The sequence below is a fragment of the Athene cunicularia genome (assembly GCF_003259725.1).
Source record: "Athene cunicularia isolate RWA chromosome 10 unlocalized genomic scaffold, athCun1 chr10_part1, whole genome shotgun sequence".
NCBI classification, from domain to species: domain Eukaryota; kingdom Metazoa; phylum Chordata; class Aves; order Strigiformes; family Strigidae; genus Athene; species Athene cunicularia.
The window spans coordinates 5953273-5968627 of NW_020799112.1; the positions used below are offsets into that span (position 1 = coordinate 5953273).

General features: G+C 39.1%; 1 protein-coding gene across 3 annotated transcripts in view; it reads left to right on the plus strand.

The window, feature by feature from the left end:
• The window catches only part of OTUD7A (OTU deubiquitinase 7A), a 99932-nt gene extending 84873 nt beyond the window's left edge, over window positions 1-15059 (plus strand). For 2 of the 3 annotated variants that reach the window (XM_026856369.1, XM_026856370.1), the window contains 5 exons: window positions 4816-4943; window positions 5821-5970; window positions 11120-11234; window positions 11467-11551; window positions 13521-15059. In XM_026856369.1, coding sequence (XP_026712170.1) covers window positions 4816-4943; window positions 5821-5970; window positions 11120-11234; window positions 11467-11551; window positions 13521-14954 — 1912 coding nt within the window. In that variant the 3' untranslated portion in view covers window positions 14955-15059. The remainder of the gene's footprint in view (window positions 1-4815; window positions 4944-5820; window positions 5971-11119; window positions 11235-11466; window positions 11552-13520) is intronic. The other variant, XM_026856371.1, reaches the window with a different exon arrangement.
• The last annotated feature ends 296 nt before the right edge of the window (window positions 15060-15355 follow it).

The window sequence follows — 15355 nt, forward strand, 5'->3', positions numbered from 1 at the left end:
GAATGAATGTGACAGAATGAATTATTTTCTCAGTTTAATGTACCCACGTTCAAAATAGAGCCTTGGGAAGGAAGTGTATCAAAATAGTATTTTTGAGATGGGGTATTTTATGTTCTGTAGTTAGGTAGTGTATTAAGAATGCTTGCAAATTAGTCTTTGATTTCTAGGTGAGACATTCTCCTTTGGTATCAGAATTAGCTAAAGCATCAGAAGTTGTATCTCCTTCAAAAGAATTCAGTGACAAGCCTAATTCTGGAATTATGCCGCCTCATTCACCTGCAAGTTCTTTTTAGTTATTTTTCAGAGTGAACTACAGGCAAAGGAAATTGTTGCTAAATCTCAGATTTCTTCTTTGGGAGCACTCTCATTCTGAGGCTTGCAAGTCGGAACGAAAGAAAAAGATAAAGGGAACACAGAAAAACTTGCTTCTTAAGTTCAAGTTTCCAACATGTAAAATCCATCCAAGTAGTAAAGCAGAGCAAATTAACTATGAAGCATCACAGCTGAAACCGGGACACTATTGCAGTCCTGCTAAAGAGAAAATTCCAGCTCATTCCTTCATTTTGCAAACTATTGTCAATCAGAGATTTCCAAGCCTGTTCTAGTGCTAGATTGAGTATCACTTGTTCTTCAAAATCTGGTGGTGTTGCAAGCTAGATGTTGTGTCATGGTGTGAGCTAATACAGAGTTTGAAAGTGGGTGGTATTCTTACTTAGTACTAACTGTCACCTTCTAGCTAGCTGTCTCATATGCCATTGGCACTATCCTGTTAATGAACCCAAATGATTTTAAATGGGGAAGCAGGGAGGGAATATTGCTGTAATCTTCCCATGTGTCATTAGAGTTTTATTTAAGGCCGAAAACTGGAACATTTAAACAGGAAGCATGTAATGACTGTAATCTCTGAGGTTTCAGACTTGGTTAGGTATTCAGAGTATTTCAACATACAGATCTTCGTACAAAACTACTGTGTCCATTGAAGAACCTCGTCTTGTAAAGAATTTATATCATTTAACAAAGAGATTGCTTTAAAACTTTTTGTGTTTGATCTGTTGGTCTACTACAGATATGGTAACTAACTGTTCACTATATGCAGCAATTATAGGATGCACATAGAAAAAGGTTCATTATAACAGTATATCATCTCCTTATTAGCTGAAGTTTCTGATGGCTAATAAATCTTTTTATCTGGCCTATTTTCAGTTGATGTAAATTGTACTAAGCCAGACACAGTCTGGAAATAATCAAATTGCCGTGGTGATGCAAATATGCTAGTTCAGACAGCCCTTCAGATCTGAAAACAGTGGATATCCCACAGACTCTAGAAAAGAGGTAAAATTCAAGGCAAAGGAGGGATCGGACTTATATTAAAATTAAGTACTAGTACCTACAAAGTGATTAGGTGTTTCCCAGTTTAACAAGTTTTCGTTGAATTCAGGATACTTCCTATTTGACAGATGGCTGCATCACACATGCCACAGATGTTTTACACAGAAGAATGCATTCCCACATAATTATATACAAAATACAATTAAAACCAAAATATTTTAGGGAAAATTGATTTAGGTTTTCTCTTTTATTATATGCCTTCAAAACTGCCGCCTGTGTCTTGTTTTTGCCTGAGAAAAAATACTGGTATTTTTAAAGTCTAAGAAATAAGAATTGGAACTCAAAACATTCACGTTGTATATCTCCTTTAATCAATGCAGTATACTTTTTTTCCCCTGAAGAAGAGAAATGTCACGCAACTGTGCAATTTTTTGTGTTTGAGTTGAAGCTTATTGCTGAAATACTGTGTAAAAAATCAATGGATGGATTCCTACAGCAGAAATTTGTATGCTGGTTTTAATTTGCGGATTCTTAAGCAGGGAAAGAAGAGGTTTCAGAAATGGAATGGTGGCAGATCGAGGAATGAACCCAGATTTCATTCTGGTCTCATGCTTGTACCTTATCACCAGTTTGAAGAACATACTACTTGTCATGTTGTTTGAGTACCTCTCAGCTGTTAACAGGCATTGGTGTCTTGCTCTCCGTGAGTCCTGAAACTTAATCTAAACTTGGAATATCTGTTATGAGTCTGTTGCATAAACTGAGAATCTAGAGTGTATATATGGGAAGGAAAAGCAAGTTTACCATCAGGAGCTGTTTAGAAGGAAATCCAAAAATGTGAAGACAGATCTTGCTCAGAGTTTACAGGCAAAAGAAGAGGAACAGACAGCAGGTAGTCAGGTGGAACAGCAGGGTAGGTGACTTTCTTGTTTCAGCTTTTTGAGGTTGTTTTCCTTACTGGCTGCAGTAAAAATTGGATTTTCCAGAAGAGAATCTCTTTGGAGTGCTGAATAGGTGTCCACTCTTTTTGGATTGGAGATATCAGTGGTCCTGTAGGATAGGCTGAGATATTTTTTTTTTCCTTTCTTGTTAATTTGTTCTTACAATCAAGACAAATTATTCAGTTAGAATGCCCTGGTTGAGCAGGATTCTGCAATGCAGATTTATATACTCATATATGTAGATTTCACTATTTAAAAATTAACTTTACATGAACAGAGGAATTAATTTCAGATTCTTAAATTTCCTTTGCTTCTGTGTTATAGTGACAACATTATTTTGTCCATAATTTTCATGGCCATGTAGTTAGCATAAATAAAGGTCCATGAAAAAAAACAGAATGAAAGTGGATCAAAGGATGTGGCAGGTTGCTATGGATACTTAATGATGATTTTTCATTCTCATTAATCTTTAGGAAAATTCCTACTGAATTCTCAGCAGTAGCACTGAAATAATATGAGATGGCCCACATGAATTACTGGCACTGATGAAATAATTGAACATTGTAAAAGGTTTCTCAGAAAGGCTGTGAAGTCTTCCTCCTTGGAGATACTCAAAAGCTGCCTGGACAGGGTCCTGGGCTGTAGGTGGTCCTGCTTCAACCAGGGGCATTGGACAAGGTTACCTCCAGAGGTCCCTTCCAACCTCAACCACTCTGGGATTCTGGGAAAGTGAGCAATGGAAAACAGATGTGTAATAGAAGGATTTGAAATGTGTGAATATGATCATAAATAATGAGTCAAGTAATTCCGTGATGTGATATTGAAGAGTAAAAAGCCCAGTGGAATTTCTGGACTTCATGTTCAGTCGAGCTTTATATCAGCTGACCGGAGGGATAAAGGTCCTTCTGATACAGCTGCATCTGCAATATGCCTTTCGCTTCTAGAAACTTCTTTAATTACGTGATGAGGAATAATGAGAGGATTTGAAGAAAAACTTTAGGACTGATAGTCTGGAAATACTAGTATGAGAAAATAGCTGGAAATCTTTGTAGCATATTGTCTTGCCAGTAACAGGATTCTTCTGACTTCCTTTTGGCTAACAAACTACTCTGAAGGTGACATAATGGACTGCAAATGCTGAAAAGCTGTTACAGCCAACCATGGGGAAGAATTCAGTAAGGAATACGACAGGAAATTACAAAATGGGGAATTTAATTTGAACATCAGGAAAAATTTCCTGATGGGTTTGGGTAATGGGAAGAGGAATAGAGGGAAGGAGAGGTTTTGTGTCCTGCATCAGCATACTGTTAATAATTTCCATCCTAGGTGGGCTGTGCTTCTAGGTTGGAATAAAAGATTTTCATGTGAAGTTCCAGGGATGTGCTGGATACCATGTGTGAAGCTTACTGTTTGTCCCACATGTCCTAGAGCAGTGCCCATACAGTTATGTTCAGTTACTATTTTTCACATACAATGAAAATTAATGACAGTTAATTATGGAAGTTCTCTGCACACCTAACTATAAGAGGACAATCGCTGCCTTCATTTAAGAGTGTGCCTAGGTTATGTTGCCCACCTTTATTCATCATGTCTCACAGAAGCTCTGCTCTGTGTGTATTACATTTTTAAGTGGCACTCAGCTGTGAATTATCATCTTTACTTTTGTCTGATTCCCACAACACTCCCATTCCTCAGTCTTCTTCCATCTAGTGTGTTTATTTCTGTCTTGTAGGTAGAGGCAGAGCTTTAAAATGTATTAGTGATATTAATTACGTTAAACTAGAAAAATAGGAAAGGACATAACTGAAACCAAAAATTCTATAAAATGCTTATGACGTCACAGAAGGGCTTGGAAATATTCAGCTAGAAAAGTGGGGAATTTAACAGATTTATCCTTGCAGTCCAGATAAAAAAAATGATCACTTTCAGAAATGACTGACTTTATTGGTTAGACTCCCAAAGGTGCTGGGCATTTCCATTTCCTAGAAGACTGTGGGGCTGATCCAAAGCATACTGACGCTAGTTGGAAAACTTTTTTTTTTTTAATTTTGTCGTTCAATTTTAATTCAGGTGTTCAGTTTTACCTTTCTTGCGGAAAAAGTACCCCATTTCATTTAGTGATCAGCAGTATATCCCTAGACGTTGGTAGCACATGTTCTCTAAGACAGAGTTTCTTTCTTCTGTCAAACGTTTTGAGCCATGAAATGTCTCAAAATGCGCATTTTGTAAACTTTTCAGTAAAAGAGAAACAACCTTAGCAGTTGTGTTTGTCCATTCATATATGAAGAAAAAGGTTTTCTGAAATTTGTACAGGTTAGGAAAATAAGACTGTATTTCAGATGAATAGGATAGCACAGATACATTTTGGAAATAATAGCAATGTACATTTTCCTTTCCAATTTCTTATATTGCCTGTTTCAATAATTGGAATATGTTAGGAGAGTGGGAATATGAGTGACAAAGAAGAGGAAATATCTGTTGCAATATGTTTGTTCACTAAAGTTTCAATGTTTGGTTCAAAAATTTTCAACACTGTGTCTTTCAGAGTTGATAATGCAGAAGATCCAGTATATGAGAGTTTAGAAGAGTTCCATGTTTTTGTCTTAGCCCATATTTTGAGACGACCTATTGTTGTAGTAGCAGATACAATGTTACGAGACTCAGGGGGAGAAGGTAAGAGTTTTTTATTAGAAATTTGCACCTGTGTTAATTGAATCAGTCCTAAACTATCACAAACAAAAGACCCAGCTGCAATGTATGTGAGTGTTTATGGGATAGCTGCTGCCCTGGGGGGGTGGGGTGGGGTGTAATGAGACCAAATTCATTTCTATTAGATAAAAGTAAAAAGTACGGGATAATTATGTAAGTCTCACCAAAAATCTGTTTATCTTAGATATTTAATATTAACAACCACCAAATTACAGAACACAATACATTTCTTACTGGTCTAGGCTAACAAGGTTCTAACTGCTGTGGTATTTTGGTGCCCCTTAACACTGCATAAACCAATCTAACCTGACTTTGAGCAACTTACATACATACATAGATATACACATTCATATGTATACGATGTGTGTGATGATATATATATGTGTGTGTGTGTACTGTAAATGCATTTGTAATGTTTCCTACAGAAATCTGTTAATGCAAGGCATGAGCAGAGTATGTTACCAAAAGCACTGATAGGGTATTTACTGCTGAGTATTAGAAAATATCCTTCTACCTAGGAGTACTACAGGAAGACACAAATCTGCATACATGTGTGAGAGTCATCAAGATTTTTTTTATAAGACCTTAATATCTTTACTAGTATATAATCAGAGCAAGGAAAATACATATAAGAGCAGAATGTTTGCATTATTGTTCTTAGCATGTTTCCTGATGTTTCAATAATGGAATTTTACCTGTTATGACTGTTTTCTGCACTGATTACTCCAGGCTACTCGAGCTCTGAAAACATTGTAGCACGGTTGTTACATACAGTAGAACCAATTTTATTGTCTGTTCTTTGAAGTAGTTAAAAAAAGAACAACCTAATTTTTCTTTGCAGCATTTGCACCTATACCATTTGGAGGAATTTATTTGCCACTTGAAGTTCTACCTAACAGATGCCATTGCTCACCTCTTGTGCTAGCCTATGATCAGGCCCATTTCTCTGCACTTGTTTCCATGGAACAAAAAGATCAACAGAGAGAACAAGGTATGCTATAAACAAAGCAACCCAAGGGTATATGTTGAATGCAATGCACAAATTACTTTCTTCGACCTGTAGGTGTTTTGTCTATCAGAAAGGAAACAATATCCACTAAATTTTACTGCTGCGTTTTTAGGAGTCTGTGTGGTCTAATCACAAGACTGTGAGCCAAGAACTCTTCAGTCCTGACCTTGTGCCATCACTGTCTGTCTGACCTTTTCTGTTGGTTCCATATATGTCAATAGGTATCATCATAGTTACTTACTGTGCTTCTGGGGTTTTGAAGGCCTTTGTTAATTTGGGTTAATAAAGTGTTTAGAAGTTTTAAGTGTGAGTCAGATTGCTATTGAAAATTCATGTAATGGAAGAATCTCTCTTCTAGTGTGCTAAATGCACTTTTCTCATTTAAAAACAGTTGAAATGTTTTTTCCTTATCACCTTGCTGTCTTCTCTTTTACTTTGGAACACTGACAGCAAAGTCTGACCAGATATTTCTGTGCCAAGTTTGATCTTCCTGGATATGGGATTAAGAGTGACAAGAGCTTCAGGACTGGTTTTGTTCCTGCATCAGTAGTCTAGGAGGTAGCTGTAACTGCCCTTATTTAGAAGACCTGTTCACTTAATAATAGAAAGATGTGAGATTAACTGATACCTGTCTTTGATCCTTTTGTGGGAAAAGGTAAAGTATTTTGTCTAAAACATGGTGAGATATAAGAAAAATTCAGTGGAGTTTTGCTGTTAACTATGAGTCCTCTTTCTTTTTTTCCTGATGACACTGCAGAGGTGTTTTAAATCCCTTAGGAAAGCATATACCTGTAATGTGAACGTGGAATGAGTGCTGGTTGTTGAGATCTCCTGAGTGAATTTAATTTAGTCCTCCTTCCTACAGAGTAGTTTAGAGGCAACTAAATATCCTTCATTTAATTCCCTAAACCTATGTGCTTTTCATCTGATTTTGGATGTATTAGGCATTTTCCATGTTATGGGACAGTCAGCATGCTGCAGCTGTGCAAAGTAGAGAGAAAATTCATTAAAATAATGCAAAAGAGGAAAGAAACTCTTGAACAAGATTCTGTTGTCAAATGTTTGTATGAAGATGTCTACATCTACTTACATCATCCTTCTTGGAAGGAGCAGAGTTTTTCACATGAGATTGTGTGAGATGGGAAACACTCTACAAAGGGTTGCATGTGGTGTTGGTTAAAGAGGAGACTGAATCATAAGACAGAAATGGAGAAGGTGGTTGATCTAGATGTTGGATATTCCACGGGAAAATCAATCCAGCCCAACTATACAGCCTTCAGTGGCACATTTGGGGGGGTTTTGTAGGTAGGTGCTTGACAATAGGTCTGACCTTTGCATTATACGCTGGGACGCTGCAGCTGCCTTTCAGCCCTTAGAAAAATGCTTTTCACATAGGAACCATTTCCAGAGCAGTACAGTGAGGCATAATGTGAAACACCTTGTGAGAAATTAATGTCTGCAAAGCAAATTCATACCATTGTAATGCAATTGTTGTTGATGGTTGCTGATGATATGCTGCAGCCAGGACTTTAGTGCCAGCACACTATTAAGTTAGCAGCTCCTGCATGTATGTCTCCGTTACAAATTGTAGAGTTGTCTTGTTGCAGAACATGTCCCCATGTCTTTGGTCTTTGATCCGTTTTAGGTCTGAGTTCTGTTGCAGGTGAAACAGGAGAATTTCTGGAGTAGGCAGAGTCCATTTCTTCCCTTTTAACAATTGGGCTCAGAATAATATCAGTAGAACGACAGTAACCTCATTTATTTCAGACATGTCTATCTGCCTTCATACAGACTTCATTATCACAGGTCTTACAAGAGCCTACGTGTGTAAAGAATTAGATTGAATACACAGAACTTAACTATCTCTGCTTTAACTTTGCAGATAAAGTAACTGTCACCCACCAAACTTCTTGCTGTTGTGGCATCCTCTGAGTGACAGGATTGACAAAAGTTATTGAGGGAAATTACTGTTCAGCTGCTCTGACCCTACCTCTCAGCATATATTAAAGTATTCAGTGATACACCTTGGTGCCACCTACTGAAAGATTCCTGTTACAATCCATATATTTTTGTTACGCCCTGCAAGATCTTGGGTTTGGTAACAAGGTCATGTATTTGATTTCTTCTGTGTTGGCAATAATGTTAAATATACTTCTTGTAGTTAGAAACCGCCTTTCTGTAGGATTTGCCTACACCTGTGGTTGCACTACAGGTACTGTAGGAAAGGTGCTGGAAGAGAAAAAGCTACCAAATATCCAGCACAGCATCAGAATGGTTAAATATTGGCTTTGTTCATGTGCAAGTTCATCCAGGTTAATTACAAGGGTTGTTGATTCAAAATAGTATTTGTTTTGTATGAATTGATTTTACATGGTTTACTGCAGGGCCTTGAATACACAGTCTTCAATTCTGTGGAGCAGCAGAGAGCACTTGGCATTAAGTCTGGGATGAAGGGAATGCTTTAACTTTAAGCTGCCAAGCTGGTTGCTGTTAGAGACTGCAGCAGTCTAGCAGCAACCACAGCATTGCTATTGTTCTTCAAATTCTGTGACAGGAAATAGATTGGCACAAGGATGCTCTAATAACGCCTCTTTTTTGTACATTGTCAGCATAGACATGTTAGCAGCTTTGTCACAGGGGAAGGGAGAGCCACAGTTATTAAGAGTCAGAAAACAGTGGCACAGGTGCCACAGTACATGGTCAGATTTTGAACTATCAGAATGCAGCTGAGAGCTCAGAGCTACAACTTCTTAAAAGGAGCACCTCTGATAAGCCAAGCTGTTCATAATTCTTGTATTTGTACTCTAACCATGTAGCCAGATGTCAGGAGCAGCATCTGAGGCTGTCTGAACTACTGCATGTACATACATAAATGTTTAAGCTGCTGAGAAGCTCAGTTGTTGAGAAGACAGTATGTCCTATATTTGTGAAATGTGTGGTCAAATAAATGCTGATGTGAAACTGCTGATGCCAAGTTCTGCTTTCACATATAGTCATTTATCAGAACATTTTAGCACTACTAGAAAGGTATATAAAGAGAAAAAACATGCTAAAATCCTCTTGTCTGGAGAGGATTTAAAACGCTTTTTGGCATGTCTTCTTTTTACCAGCATATAGCTGGCATTCTTTCTGATGGTTACCAAAGGCCCTCTTGTTTTGAAATCCACAATGTCTGATTGAAAACCTATAAATAATTTTGTAGTTACACAGGTTATAGTTACGCAGGTGGTTTGTATATTTTTAATGGAAAACAAAGACCAGCTCTCAAGTGCCCCTAGGACTGCTTCATTGAACTTAGAGCCTCCCACACTCCTGTGCTTTGTCAGCCAGTCAGCAGTGAAATGGCTGCCCACAATCAGTTTGCAATAGTGTGAGAGGTGTGACGACAGTGATTTTTAACAGTAGTATGTCAGTATCTGTGTCAGCATTTTATTTTACTACTATTTTCAGAAATAGTTAAAGTGTTCTGTATAGAAGATCAGTAATGATGCTTGAGGCATAAAGATGAGTGCTGGGAAACCCTGTGACTTCACAGCACAGAAGGCAATACACCCATCTGATGAATGGCATGAAAGTCCTGACCATATGGCTTAAAACTGCCATGGACAAAATAGCTGCTGTTACTTCTGACGTATCCCATCTGTTGGCCTTAGGACTTGTAGACTGTTTTTTCTAGTAGTGTGGTTTCAGCTAGAGAGCATCCAAAACCAAGTGTAACCAAACTATCACACCAAAGTCACAAAATCTCTGATGTGGCTGGGCGTCAGGAATCATCTGATTTAGAAATGAATGTGATGGATCCTGCTTGCAGTCCTAATATTAAAATGCTTTTCTGTCAGGAACATGAGGAACTCCTACAAGAAACCCTGGCTATCAAACAGAATTCCTTGAGAGGGAGGAAATCTCTTGCAGTGAAGATAGAATTTTAAAACTCCATTACTTTAGTGGATGCTTTTTGTATGAAGGTGGTAGTGCTTCGTACCAACCTCAGACTATCCCTTAGAACTAGTATAGAGTTTCCACTCACAGTTTGAAAAGTACTACTTAAAAAATTCCTGTGTGAAGATGGGGACAGTGTGTGTCATAGCATGTACACTAGTTAAGACAACAGTGACATGCTATAGACAATCAGCTCTAAGCTTTGTTTTGTACTTAGATGTTAAGAAAGTCATAAAATTGAGTATCACTAAACATTTTTAATAGGTGTACTTTTAGTATCAATAGAAACAGCCAGCATTAAAAAGGATTACTTAAAAATTTGCCCCCCCCCCCCCCAAGTCCCTCAACAGCTTTTACGTTTTTTTTCCTAATGAAATGGAAGCAAATTGCTGGCTTTAATTAAAGCTGACAGTGTTTTTATCTTAGTTTCTTGCTGGTGATGAATGATAGACACTCCAGAGTGCAGTCCCTGCATGCTGAGTATAAAGCAGAGTCATTCAGATACGTGTCAGAAGGCAGAGCCCTAGCGGAGAGGGGGAAGGACAGAAGAACCAGAACAGCTAGGCAGTAATGCTGGGATATAACAGCAGTAATGGCCTTTTCACTACACTCAGGCCTCAAATTGACCTCTTAACCCATATATATGTTGATATTTGCTCCTCAATTATGTTAATTCACAGTTTTAGTCCAAAATTGCTGTAACTGCATTTTACTTTGTTTCTTAACGCTGTTATCAATATACTTTTGCTTCTTTGGCAGTGGAAAACAGAGGGACTAAACTGAAAAGACAAAATAATTAACAAGTATGTGCATCTGTGTGAGACACAGGCAGGAATATTTCAACTTTTTATTGCTTTCTGCTATTCTAATGGCTCTGTCTCCAGGAAATGTTTATTGTGCATTACAAAATGGCAGTGTTGTTCTCCCGGAGGTCTCCCCTCCTCCACAGGTGACTGATCTTTCACTCCAGGAGCAATCAGTTTATTAACCTTTCCCTCTCTTCTATTGCACAAACTCAAAATAGGGAAATGGAGCCTGGTATAAATCATTTGTGGTGGTCTGGAAGAGACAGTTCTGCAGCACGCTCAAATTCTGCCCTTCTTCAACCAGTTTTGCTGCTTTTCACAGCTGAATCATTCTTCTGGTCTTTTTTGTTTCCCTCATCCCAATCCTTGTTTCTTCTCTACTTCAGCGGTGATTCCCCTGACTGACTCTGAACACAAGTTACTGCCTTTGCACTTTGCGGTTGATCCTGGGAAAGACTGGGAGTGGGGAAAAGATGACAATGATAACACCAGACTGGCCAAGTAAGACCTTTCTGTAACTTTAGTGTTAAGCAGTAAAATGTCTTGAGCTGTACCTGATTGAAGTATAACAGAGAGGGCTTTGTTCACCTTCTCTGGTTACATGGGAGGAGACATGGGTGGGTCTCCAGCTGATGGTCTCAATTCAGGCTGCTGTTACGTCTCTCCCTGTTAAGAAGTATTGCATTTTCTTTCAGGCTTTTTGACTGTTTGTTCCCTTCTTTTTCATCCTTAGTTTGATTCTGTCTCTTGAGGCAAAGCTTAATCTTCTACACAGCTATATGAATGTAACCTGGATACGCATACCATCTGAGACACGGGTAAGGTAAACTTCCCCCTCGCTCTAACAAGATGAGAGATCCAAGGCACGACAGGGTGTTGTGTAGGGTAGGCTGCCTGGACTGGCCAGCTGCCTGGAACACCTCAGTGTCCTAGCAGCAGGGACAAGTCACTCACGGCTCATTGTCATTGCAATCAGGCTTATAGATCTCTTTTTTTTTCCTAGTTGTTTTAATAACACAGTTGCTTGTATATTTTTTGCAGCTCATACTCTGTTCTGAAATGTATTTTCTAGCTTAATCTTCCGTTACTTATTTCAATAGTCCGTGTAGTTTGGAAAAACCTTAAAATAGACCTTTTCTCACCATTGTTTTGTCAGAACTTTGGCTTGCTCTCCTAATGACACTGTTAGGTTACCAATCCCAAGTCCTTTCTCTTTCTGAGAATACATTTGCACCCCTGGACAGCTCCCAGTTTAGAGCGGCTGACAAAAGGCCACAGACTGGCGCTGAACTGGAGCCTGGTTCTTTCAGAAAGCTATTTTAGAACCATGCCCAGCTGGCACCTAGTCAGCTGCAAATTTCTCTGCAAATTACATTGAATACATTTAGGGGTTAGTCTGGAGGCAAAAGGTTGCTAGGAGAGGATGGAGGTGATTTAGACAGCCTACACAGATGGGATTTGAAAGGAGGAACAGAACACAAAAGGAGAAAGCATTTAACAATCTGCAAGAGGGGAAAAAATCCATTTTTTGACAGTTTCTACAGTGGTAGATACCACCTCAGAAAAAGCAGAGGCAAAATGGTCCTGTAGTTGTAAGCTGTGAGCCTGAACCTTGTGGGACCTGGGTTACCTCTCTCTGCTTCACACTTGCCATGTGAGCATGGTCAGGTCACTTTAGCACTAATTTCTTCCTTTGCCAAGTGGGGATAACAATTCTGCTCCAGACTGGGTGGTGGGGAGCTCAGGGATCCCAGAGAGGTAGAGGACATTTAAGTACCCAGGGATAGGAAGCAGGCATGCATTTCTGTACTGGAAGTACATACATCTCCAGAGCTTGTTTTTTGTTTGTTTTTTTTTCTCTGAATCATTATTGTTAATTAAATGTTTCATATTTATCTCTAGCAGATTTTAGCTTCATGATGCCTGAAATCAAGACTTAAATTTTGCAGGAGTAAATTAACAGAGCCACATTTTAAAGTATCCTAGGATCCTCATTATTGCATTTTCAGGACCTTAACTGAAATATAAATTGGAGCTCAGACTTCTGAGACCAGTTTTATCTGCATTGTGTTTCCACCAAGAATAAATTCCTCATTGTATTCCTCAGTCTACTTGCTGAAGTTCAATGTTTACTATTTCAGACAAGATGTTTAACTTTGGTGCACTGTACCTTTAATTTTCATGCACCAGAGTCCTGAGCAATGAAGAAATCAATTTAAATAAGTTGGGTTTTGAACATAATGAATTTTGAAATATTGCTACGTACAGGATTGTGTGCTGCACCCCCCTTACAGCTTTCAGCAAAAACTCATTTCCTTTCCATCTATTATCAGTTCCTTTCCATGCTCTCTGTCTCTCCCCTGGCTGAGAGGCAGCCTGTATCATAGATGCTTCCTACTGAATGGCCAGGCTCTGCATGCTGGCCAGCACAAGCAGGGAGGTTGTGCTGCAGCCTCCCCCTCGACAGGAGCGCTAACTCGCATCTCTCCATCATTCAGACACTGATTTTCACAGAACCTCTGAAAGACTGCCCTCTGTTCTACAAAATGTCCTTGAAATGAGCTGAAAGCTACTGTAGGAACAAGCAAGATACATAGTCAGCACAGCCATATAAGCTTTATTTGGTGAAGAAAACAGGCTAAAATGTCAGTGCATAAATTAAAAAGTACATTTAAAATCAGTGTCAAAATCTGTATTGGATTTGTTGGTTTGGTTTTGGTTTTTTTTTCACCAAGTCCCTGTATGAAACTGATTTTGCTGTATCTAATTATAATTACTTTTCCATAGCAGGCCCCTTTGGCTCAACCAGAATCCCCTACAGCTTCAGCCGGGGAAGACGTTCAGTCTCTGGCTGACTCAATGGACTCAGACCGAGATTCCATCTGTAGTAATTCCAACGGCAATAATGGCAAAAACAGTAAAGAAAAAGAAAAGGACAAACAGAGGAAAGATAAAGACAAAACCAGGACGGATTCAGTTGCCAATAAAATAGGAAGCCTGAGTAAAACCTTGGGAATTAAGCTGAAAAAGAATATGGGTGGTCTTGGAGGCCTGGTGCATGGCAAAATGAGCAGAGCCAATTCAGGGAATGGAAAAAATGGTGACACAGTAGAGAAAGTCAAAGAGAAGAAGTCTAAGTCTCGAAAAGGAAGCAAAGAGGAATCTGGACAGTCTGCAAGCACTTCTCCATCTGAAAAGACCACTCCATCTCCAACTGACAGAGCTAGCAACTCACCCATTGAAAAGATGAACACTAAATCTTTCTCTGACAAGCAGGCTGACCCGTGGAAGTACAGCACTGATGTGAAGCTCAGCCTAAATATTTTGAGAGCTGCCATGCAGGGTGAACGAAAGTTTATTTTTGCTGGCCTTCTTTTGACCAGTCATAGGCATCAGTTCCATGAGGAGATGATAGGCTATTACCTGACCAGTGCACAGGAGCGTTTCAATGCAGAACAGGAACAGAAAAGAAAGGATGCTGAGAAAAAGGCTGCACTGAATGGGTCGTCTAGTAGGAAACTGGAGCCAGAAGCATATTCAAAAGAAAAATTAGAAACATCTCCTCAGGATAGGGCATCACCCGTCTTGCCTCAAAGCCATACTACTCAACTGGTTTTAAAATTTAAAGATCGCACTAGTCCCACTCCTGGGTCATTTTCTTCACCTAGTAACGGTGCTAAGAAAAGCGGACCCATTCCGGTATCTGCCCACTATAGCCATACGCCACCTGTTCAAAGGCAAAGTGTCATCCATTTGCATGATGTCAACTCCAAGCCATCGAGCTTCCAAGATGATACCTACAAACCAGTGGTTGGCACCTTGAAAACCTGTGCCACCTATCCCCAACAAAACAGATCACTGTCTTCTCAGAGCTATAGCCCAGCCCGGATATCCGGTATCCGTACAGTGAACACAGTGGAATCGCTGAGCTATGCCATGCCTACTGAACACAAGTCTCAGACATACACAAATGGATTCAATACTGGTGATATTAGAGACTGCTTAGAATATGCTGATGAGGATGCTCCTCAGACCTGGTTGAACAATGATAAAAATCAAGGCAGAAGCACAGTTTGCCCAATATATTCCATCCAGCAGAACCGCTGTAAGAAGGAGAACTGTTCCTTTTATGGTCGTCCTGAGACTGAAAATTACTGTTCATACTGCTACAAAGAAGAGTTAAAGCGCAGGGAGAGAGAAAGCAAGGGACACAGGCATTGAGGATTCTTCTGTGACTACTTAGTTTTACCATTTTCTTACTTACAAAGTAAACAGTGTTGAATTGCAGTAAAAGGAATCCTTAAAAAAAGAATAAAGGATTGATGAGTAAATAGTGTCTAGCTTTTCGCTTTTCCGGGGCAATGATGAAATAATAGGATTAATTTATCATAAAAAAATATTATTTTCCATTTTGTCAGTGTCTTTTTTACATATACTGGTAAGCTGAAGGGTTGTTTACTCCTTTGTCAGTGCTGTGTATATGTTTGGTCAAAAATTTACTAATGGTGCCTGAATTTACACTGACATCACTCAGGTAGTAGAATGATAGGGGAAAGTCATAATACCGGAGATGTGGTGTTGTAGTAGGGTAGTATCTGCCTTGCAGACGTTTGAAGTTCTAT